The 16,583-nt window shown below is 49.8% G+C and overlaps 1 protein-coding gene across 2 annotated transcripts; it reads right to left on the reverse strand.

Annotated features, from left to right (window-relative positions):
- Positions 1-684: 684 nt before the first annotated feature.
- Positions 685-9,360, reverse strand: FEZF2 (FEZ family zinc finger 2). Of its 2 annotated transcripts, none has more exons than XM_053288960.1 (5): positions 9,318-9,360; positions 3,832-4,721; positions 3,000-3,134; positions 2,667-2,799; positions 685-1,411 (listed from the first exon to the last, which is right to left on the reverse strand). In XM_053288960.1, the coding sequence occupies exons 1-5, from the start codon at positions 9,340-9,342 to the stop codon at positions 1,149-1,151; spliced, it is 1,446 nt and encodes a 481-aa protein (XP_053144935.1). In that variant the 5' UTR covers positions 9,343-9,360; the 3' UTR covers positions 685-1,148. The 2 variants fall into 2 exon arrangements, with proteins under 2 accessions (XP_053144935.1, XP_053144936.1); XM_053288961.1 differs by lacking the exon at positions 9,318-9,360 and adding an exon at positions 5,248-5,469.
- Positions 9,361-16,583: the final 7,223 nt, after the last annotated feature.

Consider the following 16,583-nt stretch of genomic DNA (forward strand, 5'->3'; position numbering starts at 1 on the left):
AACCTCCTCCTGACACCCCGCCCATAACCCCCAAATAAACAGGAACCAAGAATTGCCTGTCTTCGGTGGAATTTAGAGACATCTCGATTTGTGAGTCCCTTCCTGACGCAGGGAGGGAAAGTAGAGCTCGCGAAATGAGCCAGGTTTGTTCAGCCGATTTCTCGTTTGTCGCCAGATATCGGACTCGGCCTTCCCCGGTTAACTTTGCTTTATTCCAACTGAGAGCCTAATCCCACTTTCATGGATATAGATTTAACTCTTCAATTTGTTGAAATCCGAACCCGATACGGGGCGGGGGGAGGTGAAGGAGAGAGAGCACAGGGTCGAAACCCTCCCCAAATGTAGGTCGCTGCTCCGTTTCTTTCCAACTGAAGCAAATAACTTAGTCTTAACGCGTGAAATCGAATTCACACCATCGCTCCAGAGCAGAAGCGCCCCGGATTTCAGCTTGTTTTGAGGACACTTCTGTTCGCAAACCCCACAATGAAAGAGAATGGGAAGAAGTGTTATTTCAATGGGGCTTGACAGAAGTTATTCCCGATGCTGGATTGTACACATCTCACTTTTTCAAAGCACGGGGGGCCTAAGGATCTCTCTCTCTCACTCTTTAAAATAAAATTAATCATTTGGAACCCGAATTGATATTACAATTTAAAATATTATAGCTATCGGGGGAACTGGAAATGAGACTCCTATTAAGCGATTTTTATTGCCTCATAGAAGATATATTCCTTACTTATCCGGGTGTACATTAAAATTTAAATTTACAGCCATATATACATATATAGAATGCTTGGGCGGCTGTCGATCTTTACAGTCCCGGCTGCCCGTCGGAGAAACGTCGCCTTTAGTTCAATCAAGATCCGTAAGTATTTCCAGAGCAGGCCTCTTGCATCCTCAGCAGCAACGAAATTTTAAATATGTTTCCCTTTTTTAAATATATATATATATAAATTTATATATCTGTGTATATATATATCAACACACCCAAAGGGTGATTCTCTCTCTTCGGCTTTGTGTGTGCGTGAGATAGGCTGATTGGGGGGCTTCTCAGGCCTCCTAGGAAAGGGTCCGCGATCTCGTGAAGTCTGAGTCCGAGTCGCTTGGATCGCCGCAGAAAAAGACCTGCCGCCCATGCACGCAGGCTTTTAGCTTTGCACGGTCCTAGAGAGCTCCTTTGCGGAAGGCGTGGCGGCGGCGGAGACCGTGTCGTGAAGTTTCCGCACGTGTTTCTTTAAGTCAAAGTTCCTGCAAAAGCCTTTGCCGCAGGTGACACAAGTGAAGGGCTTCTTGTCGTTGTGCGTGTGCATGTGGAAGGTCAAATTGTAGATCTGGTGGAAAGCTTTATTGCAGATGGTGCACTTGTACTGCTTTTCGCCGCTGTGGGTCAGTTTATGGTTTTTATAATTCCCTGCCAGAGTGAGGGGGAGAATCGGAAATTGGAGGGTTAATGTCGAATGCGAGTCCCCCCACACCCGCTCCGCTTCCCGGTCCCGCTTTCCTCCCAAGTTCTGTGGCTCCCATTTGCATTTTATTTTATTTTTTAAAAAGAAGAAGAAGAAATAAAGCCTTTATGGCAGGAGCAAAAGCGTTTCTGTTGTAAGACTTCATTAGGAAGGTGTCCTGCAAGGGACAGTCAAGAAGTTGTCAAACTCAGTCTGTGTCACGGCAGAACAGCATACAACTGACGAATTAAAAAATTAGAGGCCGGGTCAACGTCCTGACCCAGAGCAAATGGGAAAGGACCAAAAAAGTTAGGACAAAAAAAGAAAAAGAAAAAGAAAAAGAAAAAGGTGGGGGGCGGAGAAGAAGACGACCCTTCTAATTTAAATCGTTTAGTTGGCACTGTGAGGCACTCTGGCCGTATCCTGACACGAAGCCATTGCGCGCCGCTTCGGGTGCTTTTGAAACCTCATTCTGCCAACCTCCCGTTTTAAAAAGTGCATAGTACAAAACTCCAATACCGGGAAATTATTCTGGCTACCGCAGCTGAAATGGCAGTACGAAGTTCCCGTTCGATTTCGGCTGAAGGGCACGATCCCACCAAAGTTAAGCACTTTCGCGTTGATTGCAAAGGCAGACACCGAAGCGCTTACAACTCTCCGCTTTCAATGAATGGGATTTTGAAAGTGCTTTCCTTTTGGTTAGATCGTGCCCTAAGACTGAATTTCTTTAATCGCTGTTAATAACAAGTGACAGGTTTGAGCTAGTCTTTCACTGCAGCCCAGGGGGAAGCCCCCTAAGGACATCTGAGGGACAGAGAGGAGGGGTCACCCTCTGGCAGACTCTACATGCACGAAGAACCGCGTCTTCTTTCTTGGCACCCAAAAACCCCGCATGATTCTATCTAGAGCTTTCGCAATATTCCATTTGGAACCTTCAACTCAGCTACGAGCCGAAATGGACCAGACGCCTTAAAATCCGTGGGAAATTATTCCAACTACTTTCGTGTGTTTCCTCCCCACCACTGTATATTGTGATTCCAAATTAATAATGTCCTCCCGACTTGGAGTAATAAAGAGTGCAAACGAAATCGAGTCCCCCCCCCCAACCCAGAAATATTAATTTCCCACCCCGTTAAAAAGTCCAGAATAATCTCCAAATCCTCCAAATCCTCCCTCCAGGGGTAGAAATATCGAAATAAAAACACATTTTAATTCAGATACCTTTTTGATGAAATCCTTTGCCACAAAATTCACAGACGAAAGGTTTGTAGCCTGCGTGGATTCTAATGTGAGTGTTTAGCGTGGAACTTCTATTGAAAGCTTTCCCGCATTGGTTACACTTATGGGGTTTTTCCTGTTGGGAGAGAGGATATTTTCAAGACATGATAACAACAGCAGCTAACGTTAGTCACCGACGTTAGCCTTCCAAGCCATCGCCGGTGTACTGCATATAGCCGGTGTATAGCATCGGTGTGCCACTCCCCGCCCCCCCCCCCCCACCCAGGAAGAGGCATGTAAACATATCGGACGTTTCGATCTTTCGACCCAGCCTACCTGCGTATGAATGATTTTGTGTCTACAGAGAGTGCTGGCCTGGCGGAAACCTTTCCCGCAAACTTTGCAAACGAAGGGCCTGGCTCCCGTGTGAACCGGCATGTGGCGCGTAAGGTTATAATGAGCATTGAACACCTACGAGGAAACACAAGGCAGGCAACTTTTTAGGCCGAGAACCTCCGCTGATCCGCGGGGACAGGATTTCCTTCTTGCGGGGGCGGGGGGGCGGCGGCGGGAGTGTACCCTTCTGTTCTCATAGAGCTATGCTACTGGGATTGGCCAGGGAGCTGGATTCAGATCCTGAATTCCCCGAATAGGGCACTAAAGCCCTCAACCTCAGTGCCCTCCCCCACATCTGTTAAATAAAAAAGTGTGTGTGTGTGGGGGGGGTGGGAGACTTCTCCGAAACCTAGCGCCGCGGGTATGCCAGTGCTAGGCGCTATTCAGAATGCAGAAGAGGCCCCATTTGGAGGCAGAGATTGCCTCTCTCTACCCTCGGAAGGCATTTACACGAGTGTAGCAGGCTGTTAAATGCCTAAGCAGTGATGGAGGAGTCCCCGACTCAAATCACCTCCCTGGGGACCCTTGGAAAGCCTCTCTCTTTCAACCTCAGTAGCAGCAGCCCTAGTAGCAAGAGTCTGTTTGAGTAGGACGATGAACGAGACCGGGAGGTGTGCAACGCATGGGAAATACGTCGAACTTTTCTTGCCTGGAGGAACTCTAGAAATTAGGCCCACATCCTCCACCCGTGCAGGTGGGAGGAGGATGCCCTCCTCCTCCTAGTGGTGGCCAGGCGTGCGCCCTCTAGTGCATGCCCCCCTCTCCTTCATACCTTGCCGCACACCTCGCAGGTAAAGTTCTTGGGCTTTCCGTCCGTAGCGGCGCCGCCAGCCCCGCCGCCGCCGGCCCCGCCGCCGAGTTTGCCATGGTGGGCTTTCACCCCGTTCCTCTCACCGGCCAGGCCCGTGTTCTCCTTCATCACTTGGTCCAGGTGCCCGGGCAGGCGCTCCTTGTGCGGATACTGGGCGTTGGGGAACTTCTCCGGCGGGGCCAAGGCGGCCAGCTTGGCGTTTTCCAGCAAGAAGAGCTTCTGGTGAGCCGAAAGGGCGGCGGCGGCGGGGCTTTGGGAGTGGTGAAGGAGGCTGGAGGTGAAGAGCTGTCCGTGGAGGATCTCCGACGGGTGGTACGACGAAGAATCCAGGTAGTTGAAGTAGTAGAGGCTAGATCCGTTGGCCGGCATGGCCAGCGCCTGGTTGATCACCTGGGGCTTGATCACCCGGTTGGAGCTGGCCGAAAAGGCGGCCGGGCCGAGGTGGTGATGGAGGTCCCCCTTGCAACACACGCCGCAGCTGGCTTTGCAGAAGCCCCCCGTCGAACCGCCGCCGCCAATAGAGCCGCAGTTCCTCAAGCTACTTTTCCACAGCTCCGAGTAGTTGAGGAGAGTCTTGGAGGGCACTTCGTAGCCCGGCAGAGGCTGGATGGGAATCACGCAAGGGATGGGCGAGCAGAGGCTCAGCAGCTTCTTGCTGGGCGACTCGCTGCGCCTCGCCTCGAAGGCGGCGGCGGCGGCGGCGGCGGCGGCTTGGGGTTTGTGATGAGGCTCGGAGCTCTTGGCCATGATCCGCTCGATGGAGAAGGCCAAAGTCTTGGAAGGGTTGGCCGCTCCATTTCGGACACAGGGCGAAGGCATGGCCGTCTCCAGCGAAGCAGAGGAGGCCATCTCTGGAGGGAGGAAAGGACACCACAAGTTGAGATGAGCAGCCAGAGCTCGCCCATAAAAAGAGAGAGAGAGAGAGAGAAGAGGAAGAATTAAATGGTTAAAAAAAGAAGAAGAAGAAGGAGCAGCAGCAGCAGCTTAGAGCCAAGTCAGTCTCTGCTTGGTCCTCCAGCTCAGCATTCCAGAAAAGCCAGGAGACAAATCAATTTAATAAGCACCTCTTTCTCTACCCTCCCCCCGCCTCACAACCTCAGCATCTCCTCCCCCATTTACATTCAAATGAACACAGAACAACTGCGCGCGGAGAGACCAGATTGCTGCTCATTAAGCAGAGCGCAGAGGGGGGAAAGTAACAGACAAACTCCCGAGACCTGGTGGAGGAGTGGGCCCGGGTTGGGGGGTGGGAGGGAGGCGGGCGAGCGCAGACCAAACCACAACCCACCCTGCCGATCTCTTTCACTTGGGTCCCACAATGTTAGCACGGGGCGGGGGGTGGGGGCTGAGACTTAATCCTGGCCTGGGATGAGTTACCTTTGCCCACTGCCGAAGAGACGCATCCGAGCACCGCGGTGTGGCCACACTGTCAGATTTTGATAACAAACATCTTCCCGAGCGTCAGATCGCTGTCTCTTACATTTAAAGCTGACATCACATGAAGTCACTTGAAGCAGAATGACATGGGATTTTGGCCACCGTGGAGGGGGAAGCGTGAGCGCCGAGGCGGGGGAAAGGGAGAGAGAATTATTTTTCCAGCCAAATATTCCGTCCAGGTCTGGATTGATGGAGGGGGGAGAGACGCAAGGAACCCCCTCCTTTCTAATTTAAGGCACACCCTTGATTCCTAGTTGTGAGAGCCTTTCCAAGGAGAAGGGGGGGATGGGGCATGGGGGAGGAGAGCAACTTGCAAAAGCAGAGGAGTCGGTTTGCATGTGGCAAATTAAGAAGGAAAGTGCGATTCGCAACTTGGGTGTAAGGCAAGCGAGTAGTTAGAAAAGCCACCAAGAAGCAGGGAGAGGAGTTGTATTTATTTTAACAAATGAAGAGAGAGGAGTAAGAAATGTTTTGAAAGATGATTCGGGTCTCTCTCTCTCCCGCCCCCCACCTCTATTTCAGGCAACCTGACTTCAATCGGATCCCTTGCAAAAGCGAACACGGAAGATCAAGTGACAATTTATGAAAGATCAGCCCGCCTTTTCCCCAGCGCTCTTAAATGAATAGCGGGTCCATTAATTAGGTCCTGGCGTTAATGCGAATTAAACGGAGTTGGATGCTCGTGCACAAACTCGATCAGACCATCAGCCGTAGTCAACAGCCAAAAGAAGCCATTCAAACAACAAACAAACAGAAATCTTTTGGTTATGATTTTTAAACAAAAAACCCGACGTGGAGAAAATTCATTGTCTCCAAAGTGCTGGATTTTGTAGAAACGAAGCCAAATAGATCCAGCCCCGCCCCTCTCCCTGTGCCCGCTCCCTTTGCCTTTTTCCCTTCAAAGGGGAAGTGGCTAGCAAGTTTCTTTTCTGGGGTAGATATTTGCCATTCTTAAATGGTGAACGCACTTTGGGGGGGGGGGGAGGAGGCGAGAAACTCAAACAATGGAAGAATCCAAGTGCCAGATGCCCGAAGCTGGTCGACTGCACAGTGTGTGGTGCTGGCGGTGGAGCGGGGTGGGGAGATCGTCCAGTTCCCACCTGGTCTGGGAGGGTAGCTCAGGCTGCCGGTCTGGCCAGGACTCAAGGGCCTTTCCCCCACCCCCGCCCCCAGATTATTTAGCCTTCCCCAACTGCCCGGCCCCACCCCCGCGCGATGGAGAACCGGCTCAAGCCTCACTCAATGGGAAAGAAACTATAGCGCTGCGTGGAACCTGAATTTGTCCTTTCCAAAATAAAGAGAAGGATTCTTTGGAGGTGGGGGGAGAGGAAGGGCTACGAGGGCCCTTTCTCTCTAGTAGGTAAAAGGAGGCATGAAAAGCGTCCCTCCCCCGCCTTGCTCTCCCTCTTTTGCAGTCCTTTTTCAAACAACTTCGAAGGAATCCAGCTTTTTGTGTGGCGCTAACAAAAGCCGGGGAGAGCGCAGCCGCCGTCCCTCTTTGGGGCTGTTTGCAGACACGCTATTTCACCTGCGAGGCACAACAAGTCCCTCTCAAGGAGGCCCCAACCACAACACCGAATGGCCCGAGCTGATAGCCGGGGGTGGGGGATCAGACGGGCGTGGAGGGTGGGGTGGGGGAGATGGAGCGTTTCACAGCGCGTTTTTGTCCCACGACCTGGGCCTCAGCTCGAGTGGGCCTTGCCAAAACCAAAAGGCAGAGCAACTGATCGAATTCGGATCGCCTTCGCGTCTGCTTTGCGTCTCGGTTTAGAGCCGCTGGCGGCTAAATCAGAGGAAGTGACTGACAGCTGTAGGGCAGGGAGGGAGCCCGCAGAGTTGACTTTGGTCCTCCACGGGGTCAGCCACATTTTCCCTGCACGCGTCTTCGCACAGGGCACGCTCTTGATAGACTGGAACCCTCGATGTCATTTCCCTTTAAAAGTTGCTAGCCCTCATTGAAGTCACCAACATTTGCAAGGGGGACGCAAATGGAACATTTGCAATGCTATCCTTCTGAAACAGAACGGCTGCAAACTCATCTAGTAGACGTCGATAGCCTCAGTGTGAGTGTGTGGAGGCAAGAGGAGGAAAAGGCTGCTTGTTCCGCCCCAACCTAGACCAAATCAGAACTCCTTAGCCTTTGGGTTTCTGTGGAAAGCAGTCCCTTCAACCACGAGACTACTTCCAAGTACATTATTGCGGCTGAAATGCGGAATTGAGACGAGCCACCTAGAGCAGATGCCGGATCCTAAGCACAGGCCAATGCGTAGGTCTTAAGATCCAAAGCGTATTGCCAATGGGACCTACTCCCACGCCAGCGTATTTAGGATGACCGTAGGAGGAAAAGGGGAAACTGTTTTCTCAGCAGTCCAACTGCAGGTCATCTAAATTTCTGAATGGAAAAGTGTACCTCGCAGGTTCTTGGAGATAGGTCAGCAGCATCTCCCGAAGACAACTAGCTAAAAGGGTTCTGGAGCATGGGGGTAGTTAGATCCCGTGTTAACGCGGGGGTGGTCGTTACCATAGGGCAAAGTTTTGTTCTTGAAAGTAAGATACCTGTCTCCTTTCTGAAGTCTAGGAAAGTGTGTGTCTGCCGTGTTTGTGTGTGAGAGAGCGAGAGAGCCTAACCGCTTCACTGCTTTTGTACAAAACATGGAGAAAGCCAGTGTGGTGTAGTGGTTGGAGTGTTCGACCAGGACCGGAGACCTGAGTTCAAATCCCCATTCAGCCTTGAAACTCACTGGGTGACTCTGGGCCATTCAGGGATCTCTCAGCCTAACCTTCCTCACAGGGTTGTTGTGCGGATAAACATAACCATGTACACCGCTCTGGGCTCCTTGGAGGACAAGCGGGATAAAAATGTAAAAATAATAAATAAATACATACATAAATAAATAAACTATTATTTAATAATAATAACTCCTACTACTTCTACTACTACAACCACTGCTACTACACTGGTGGAACTGCTGAGAAGTAAGATGCAATCAGCATGGCGAAGTGATTAGCGTATACAGAGGTTGGGTTTGACACACAAAGAGAAATGGCTCGGATCCCTACGCTGCATCCCCAGCCGATGTCAAAAGCAGGGTCCCCCATGTCCATCCTGCCCAGCAAGGGGAGACTCCCTCCCCCGCCAGCCCGCCTGCTTCGTTCTCCCGGCCTCTTCTTCCAGGAGGAGGTCTCCCTTCCCTCCTTCCCCACTTGGGCCCCTCCACACAACCACCACCCCCGCCCCATCTGCGAACGCCGCCCTCGCCATTCCTCCCCGGCGTGGCTCCTTACAAGGGCAGAGAGGATTTGGGTTTGAGAAGTCCAAGCGGCAACTTTTGGCTTCCCCAGAAGCTCTCTGGCTTCAGCCAAGCATTTAATTAGCCTCCACAAACTCCTTCTTTTCCCCTTTCGCCCCCCCCTCCCCCCCTCCCGGCTCTAACTTCGCCTGCAGATTATACTGAGCGGAGGGCTGGGAACTCTTTTACACCTTGCCACTCACATGTTAATTAATCTCTATCTAACCCTAATTGCAGCTTATTCAAGCACCGCTCAACAGCTCACCCACACAATAAACACGGAGCTTACTTTTATCCATATTACTCCACGCTAACACGTTGAGTAATTAACTCCAGTACCAACTAATAGTGCAAACAAATATTTTCTGTAAACGAGATGATTTGAGGCAGGAGGAAAGCGGGCTGCGGAGACGCGGCTGCGAAGAGGCGACTGCTGTGCCGGGTCACCTGCGCTAAATCCCCCGTCCCTTCCCCTCTACGGGCGCCTCTCTCGCAGCCGCCGCTGCCGCTTGGGAATGCCTCCTTCTCCACGCCCACCTCCTGGTCTTTCTTTCTTTCCCTCCCACATCTGTGTGCCTGTCGTCTTTCTTCTTCTTCTTCTTCTTTCCCCGCTTAACTTCTCCCTTCCTCCTTTCCCGCTTTTCTTGCCTCCCTGCTTCCCGATCACCCCTCGCCCACCTCCTCCTCGATTCCCTCGGGGTCTTGATTGCCTTCAAACACCTTTCAGGATGCGTTTCTCTTTCATCCGCTTCAGCCGTTTTTCTCGGAGGGTCTCGATCTCTGTCACCCACCCAGCATCTCTGCCTCTCTTGCCCGCACCTCACACACACCTTCCCATTCTCCTCAAGGCACATTCTCTTTCTGGCCCGAGCGGATTCTCATTCCTCTCCCCGTTTCCAGCTATGAACATTCGGGACTAAGAAAGGCCTCTAAAAACGGGGGAGAAGAGCGTGTATCTGGCGCGCGCGTGTGTGTGGAAATGTGTGCCTGTGGGTGCTGAAGTTGAGGCGCTCTGCTTCGGTTCACACCGATTTGCATTTAGACGGCAGCTAGCGGAGGAGGGCAGTTGTCTTTCGCTCGCCTCCTGGCGCACTGGGTGTAAGCGTGCCGGGCAAAGCACCTGTCCGTAGCCCCCCACCAGCAACTCGGACCTCCCTGCTCATGACACTGTTGCCCGGGTAAGGAGTCACAGCCACAGGGCTTTTTCAATCGCTGGAATGGATGCATTTGCGAATCTGATTCGGCAGTGGGAAGCAGATGGATTACTCACGGAAATGAAGGGAGGGGTGCCTGGGTAGACACGTCTACGCTTTCATAAATCTCTTGATGGGCAACAATAATGCCTGGATGTGGGGTTGATGCGGGGGAGGGGGAGAGGCGCCTGCTCTCGGAGAGATTGGGTAGCCAAAGGAGCGTGCGTCCGTCTCTAGGCGTAAAAGGGAGCTCCGGGTCAAGTCAGGATACCCGGCTGCTGGCAGGAGAGATCTGCCACCTGGAGTGGGGTGGAGTGGGGTGAGGCGGAGGTCGAGACTTGGATTCCAGCTGCAAGGATAATCCATTCTCCCCCGCCCCCAGGTAGCCAGCCAGCCAGAGAGGGACAGTCTTTCTCTCCCATCATCGCCAATGCTGTCAAGTGAGCGATTGGGAACAAGGAAGACTCACATACATGCCTTTTAGCATGGGGCGCGTCTCTCTCTTTCTCTGCGGCCTCCACATCTGGTTCGTTGGGGGCTGATTCCTTTCCTTCGAGCTCCCATAGAACAGCAGAGCTTCCTTTCAGGCAGGACTCATCAAGCTCTTTCTATGTCGCGTCTCGGCCCTGAAAAATGCGAAATAAGGCTGAAGGAAGGATTGTCTCTGAGCATGGACAGAGCTCGTTTTCATATCCCATTACGCTTCCGGAATGAGGAGGGCTCTCAAGTCCCGACAAGCCTCTCACTGTTGGCCGCTTCGTGTTCATTGCAGATATGCAATGCCCTCTCAAAGGAGGTCCTCCAGGCGCCTTCCCTGGTCCCTTCTGAGTTTTGGACATGCTACAACCGTGATTGTAGCATGCAGTTTGGAACCGCGAATACGTTGGGTAACTGATGTTGCCATGGACGTCTCAGCTCTTGGGAGCTTCTTGTCTGTTCTTTAAGACTATTCTACGGCCGTTTATTATTTTACCTTATTATTAAAGGTGATATACCTGTATGTATTTGATTCGATTTTATACCGCCCTTGCAAAAATGGCTCAGGGTGGCTTACACAGATAAATAAATAAATAAATAAATAAGATGGATTCATGTCCCCAAAGGGCTCACAATCTAAAAAGAAACACAAGATAGACACCAGCAACAGACACTGGAGGTACTGTGCTGGGGATGGACAGGGCCAGTTACTCTCCCCCTGCTAAATAAAGAGAATCACCACCTTACAAGGTGCCTCTTTGCTAAGTTAGGAGGGGTTTTAATACCTTTATTAATGGTACATACACACCTATTTTACTATCCAGGGCACCATGTACACTGATGGCACCCTAATAAGCTGACATTGGTCTTCTCCTCCTTTCCCAGAACTCTCTCCATCCACCTGACTACCACCTGTCTATGTTTGACCAGAGAGGCGAGACAGGACCCTCCGTCAGCACAGCTAGGGTCAACTGCTATATTTTGCTCCTCCTGCCCAGAACAGTTTCAAGCAGTGGCCGTGGTGCCTGGATCATTAGCTTCTTTTCCACTTCCTTCCTTGCCCGGCCTTTCCCCTCTTGGATGCTGCTTATTAGGTCGTAAATCAGTATTTTAAACTGTAGAGGGTAGACCACCTGGAATGCATTGGCAGAAGATTCACTACATGCATACATGCATGCCTCTGTACAGACATACTGCTGCTGCCACTACCGATTACGAACAGTAATAATACTGTTGTGCTTGCTTTGGGTTCTCTGCAGAAAAGCGGTATATATGCTGGTCATAAAATAAACTTCAGAGATCTGCATCTGTCCAGTTTCTGCATCTGCATCTGGCTTGTGGATTAATAACAGTGGATCACATATTTATACAATGGTTTGGGGTATTCAAAGCACTGTAGTAATTCTTCTAACGTATCGTTGTTATGTTCATGCTGCAGATATGAAGAAACCTCCATGCTGCAAAACTAGAGTCGCATAGTGGCCAAGAGGTTGAGCTCCAAATCAGAACTTCTGAGGTTGGAATCTCATCTCTAAAATGAACTCACTAGATGGTGGTAGGAATGTCATTCTCTCTGGGTCCTGGTCTGTAATATGGGGATAATAATACTCGCTGACCTTTCAGGGCTATTCCAATTAAGATATTAGGATAATGCATAGGAAGCCCTTTGTATACTCAAAAAGCGCTGTACAAATGTATTATTAAGGAGAGGGAAACTTGCGGAGGAGGCAGAGAGGTTATGACTTATTTAAGGCCACCTAGAGAGTTTTTCCTAGCTGAGGCGAGATCTGAAGCCTGGCTCATACATTTTCTCAGCCCGCTACACTATGCTGACTTTTGTTGAATATTGTGGAAGGGGTGATATGCTGCTGTGTTGCTATATACATAGGGACAAGAACAGCTCTGCTGGATCAGGCCCAAGGCCGATCTAGTCCAGCACAGTGGCCCACCAGATGCCTCTGGTAAACCCACAGGCAAGAGGTGAGGGCATGCCCTCTCTCCCACTGTTGCTCCCCTGCAACTGATTAGAGGCATCTTGCCTCTGAGGCTGGAGGTGACCTATAGCCTCCAAACCAGTAGCCATTGATAGACCTATCCTTCATGAATTTATCGAAGCCCCTTTTAAAGCCATCCAGGCTGGTGGCTGTCACCACATCCCATGGAAGAGAAATCCATAGGTCAATTATGCACCATTGGGAAAAGTGCTATCTTTTATTGGCCCTAAATTTCCTGGCAATCAGTTTCATGGGATGACCCCTGGTTCTAGTGTTATGTGAGAGGGAGAAGAATTTCTCTCTGTCCACTCTCTACACACCATGCATGATTTTGTAGACTTCTATCAGGTCCCCTTAGTCACCTTGTTTCTAAACTAAAAAGCCCCATTGATTTTTCTAAACGAAAAAGCACTAGATATTTCAAGTCGATCTGAAAGGTGGGGAAGAGGAGGGCAGATTCTTGCCATGGCATGGAAAGAGTCCCAAGGCTAGAAAGCCACAGGAAAACAGCACACAGACACACGCCGGCAGGTGTGTGAAAGAAAGAGGGAACTTTCTGCCCCTGGGAATGGAGAATGCATGTGGGGGCATTCTCGGAGCCGGCGAACGACACCTAACGTGGGCCTTGCTTTCCTTTTCTCTAGAATGGCTCCGGCCGGTTGACCAGCACTCCCGAATGCAGGCTGTCTCACCTTTCCCCCAGTCACACTTCTCATGCTTTGAACGGGGTTCCAAATACCAACACCAAAACCAGTGCTTCCATGGAAGAGGCTGAGAGAGCCTCCTGCCTGGAACCTTGGACAAGCCGCTGCCAGTCTGTGTAGACAGTATTGAGCTAGATGGACCAATGGTCTGACTCGGTATAGGGCAGCTTCCTATGCTTAAGGGAGGCGAGCTAGTCTGGTGGTAGCATGCATGAATTGTCCCCTTTGCTAAGCAGGGTCTGCCCTGGTTTGCATTTAAATGAGAGATGACACCTGTGAGCACCTTACGAAATCTCCTAGCAAATGGGGCTGCTCTGGGAAGAGCATCTGCATCCAGAAAGTTCCCAGTTCCCTCCCTGGCATCTCCAGACAGGGCTGAGAGAGACTCCTGCCTGCAGCCTTGGAGAAGTAGTTGCTGCCAGTCTGCGTAGACAATACTGAACTAGATGGACCTATGGTCTGACTCGGTCGGCAGACGGCAGCTTGCTATGTTCCTGTGTTCTCAGAGGATTCTTTTACTCCGCTCCCTTCATGGAACAAGCACCTGCAGAGCCCGAGCCCGCTAAATTCTGTTGATCGGCTCTGCAGCCTTTTCCTCCTCCCTTCCCTCCCGGACTTCTCAATTTCTCCTTTGCCGGGATCTCCCTGCAGCCTTCCTCCCGCTCTTTGCGAGAGAGCTCCTAAGCCCGTTCGCAGGTCTAGGCGCTAGCCCTTTCCAGGCCGGCGGGCAGCCTCAGCTGCTCCCTGTTGTTGACTGCAGCGCCAGGGACCTCAGTAAAGCTATACACGCCGTGTCCGTTTGGGGCGCCCTTGTGGAGTCTGGCTCCAGCCTCCAATTCAGGCTCGGAGTCGACGGTGGGAGCCTAACGGCCACCTCGCACTGACTCCGCAGGGCCGGTCGAGTTGTCCAATGTGTCTGACTCGGAGATTGCGGGTCGCTCCTGCCTTCTCTTCCCAACCCCCGCCCTGCCAATCTTTTCAGATACTTTAATGGTCCAAAAAGAAAAGAAAAGGAAGGACCGCCTATCACCTTTCCGAGAGACGCGCTCCGGGTTAACAGCGATTTAGGCTCGAAGTTAAAAGCGTCGCCTTCTTTGAGGAACAGAAATGGGACTGCTTCGGAGCAAATGGTTTAGGGACTGCAACCTTGAGCCCAGTCGTATTTACTTAAGCACATGTGTAGTACAGTCCTGCTTTCCGAATACATGAAAACTCAAAAGTGACTCACAGACCGAGACAGCCATATTTTACACCGAAGCAAATGTGCAGAAGATCGCAGCTAATTCTTTCCAGAGTCTTCCTTCCTTCCTTCCTTCCTGTTATAGGAAAGGACTAATTCATGACTTTGCTTTAGTGTTCCTTCAGTTTGAGATTTTGGGACCAAAGTCTTATGTGGGCTGATGTGGGAAGAAGTCCCGTTGAACAAAGTGGGACTTTCTGCCAAGTTAATATGCATTGAGCTGCAATGCTCACGACCCTGAAGATCAGAAATGAGTTAATGTTGATGGCAACAAAACATTTCTTCTCAAAAGAGGAAAAATGAAGTTTATTTTGTCGGAGTTTGAGTTAAACATCCAAAGATTTTAAATAGTACCGTGGGGAAAATACTCGTGCTTAATTCGTTGCTGGTGTTTTTTTGTTTTTTTTTCAACGTTTGCATGTTCAGAGGCAAATTGTCTTCTTATTGACTGATACCTTCAGTCCACGTCTGTTCAGAGATAAATGCAAATTCCCGCGCACCTCTTCAAAAACAGAGTTTTATTTTTCTAAAACTTGGTATTTCTAATCAGTAGATTAAAAAACCTATAGAGTATAGTTTAATATTTTAAAAACGATTAATGGAAATCAAACGTTATTTCAGTAAAGGCGTCTCGCCAAAAAGAAGAAAAGAAGGGAGGAAAGAGGGAAAGAAATACATGTATAATATTAGAAAAGGAAGGACAGAAAGGATGAAGATTTTACTCCGATGCCATTTTCTGAGGAGTAAGTCCCATTAATTTTACCTACAAAGATCTCCTCAGAGGATCGGGCTGTGAAAGAAACGAACGCTGAAAAATACGGAACGTGAAATACTAGGGGGAAAGAAAGGATCGAAGAATAAAACAGAAAGAAACGAGAGGGATGACAATGGACGCGAAAAACACTAGGATCCTTTATTCTTGGCCCGAAAAGTAAATGAAGGTGGGAAATGGAGGGGACAAGAGTGGGGTGGGGAGGACAACAAAAGGCTTTTAATTGCATGCCAGCTCACATCCGGAGTGTAGTTAATCCAGTGTAGAGCATTCAGCATCTACACTGGGGGCAGAGTAAAGAAGTTATTCAGAGACGTGTGGCTGCTTATGACTGTTTCCCCAGCAATTCCTGAACGGAGTTTTTCTTGGAAACCCACATCTAGTTGCGCGCTCTCTCTCTCCCCAACTGATCGTGTCTGGAGGCTCCAAAAGAAATTCCATGGCGAATTGGTAGCAGATATCCCACACAATGACTCAAGCCAGGCGTCAAAATTGACCCCACACCTCCATAAACAGTTCCTGAGATGCCTTTCCCCCTATATTATATTATATTATATTATATTATATTATATTATATTATATTATATTATATTGTATTGTATTGTATTGTATTGTATTGTATTGTATTATTTGTCTGGTAAGATAGTTTTCAGATCTTCCTGGTTATTGAACTTGGCAGCTGCTTAAACTCCGCAGTGGAAGCTGCCCAAAGTTATTAACATGAAGCTAGCAACCAGCTCTCGCAGAGAGAGAGAGAGAGAGGCTGCCTGGTGGGTGGGAGAGGGGGGCTTCTCTTCTCCGTGGCATAAGGCAAGGGTTACTGAACGGGCACGATGGCACGGCAGGAGCAGCGCCGGTCTAACGTCTCTGGAATGTGAAGTGACATTCTTAACAAAAATAATACTTATGAGAGGCAGACTATGAAGGCATGTATACAAACGGCAGCCTTTTCTCGCTGGGGAAAATATGTCTGAGGTTGTGTGTGTGGAGCTCCTCTGATCCGGGCACAAGACACAGAAAGTGAGGTGCACACACACACACACACACACACACACAGTCTGATCTTGCGCACGTTTCTTGGGAGTCACTTGCCGAGTCGATGGGACTTCCGATCAGTTCGGAGTGAATGTACATAAGATTTCAAACTTAATTCAATAAGAATTACTCCCAAGAAAGTCCGCACAGAATCGCAGCCGAACATTCAGAGTCAGCTGTCAAGCTCAATTGATTTCAGCTGGATTCAGCGCGCCGATATTTCCGCCCGGCCCCGGATCATGTCCAAGCAGATCCACGTGGTCTGAAGGGAAAACAAACAGCTAACTTGCTGCAATTTTCCACAGATTAATCCGGATCTCTCGTTTTAGAAATAAACAAAAAGTACGATTAGTCTTTGGCCTTTTTTAGTTGTCCTTTCCCTACATGTTTGGTAATTTCGAGAAAGATACATTTAACTTTAAACGGGAGCTTTGAATATCATAATAATCAGTTCAATGGCAAGGAGATGGGAAAAGCTTTATTTCAGGGTTCCGGAGAAGGAAATGTGAAAAAAAGGCTTTTTTTTTTTTTTTTTTTAAAAAGCTTGGTTAATGTAACACCATATCTTATC

This window comes from Hemicordylus capensis, chromosome 2 (assembly GCF_027244095.1).
Source record: "Hemicordylus capensis ecotype Gifberg chromosome 2, rHemCap1.1.pri, whole genome shotgun sequence".
Classification (NCBI taxonomy): Eukaryota; Metazoa; Chordata; class Lepidosauria; order Squamata; family Cordylidae; genus Hemicordylus; species Hemicordylus capensis.

Excerpts from the sequence above, each read along its gene's own strand:
- FEZF2 (XM_053288960.1), bottom strand. The coding sequence starts at position 9,342 with ATGAAAGAGAAACGCATCCTGAAAG. Across the intron at positions 2,800-2,999 it reads ACAAAATCATTCATACGCAG|GAAAAACCCCATAAGTGTAA; the intron begins GTAGGCTGGGTC and ends CTCTCCCAACAG. Across the intron at positions 1,412-2,666 it reads CAAAGGATTTCATCAAAAAG|GGAATTATAAAAACCATAAA; the intron begins GTATCTGAATTA and ends TCACTCTGGCAG.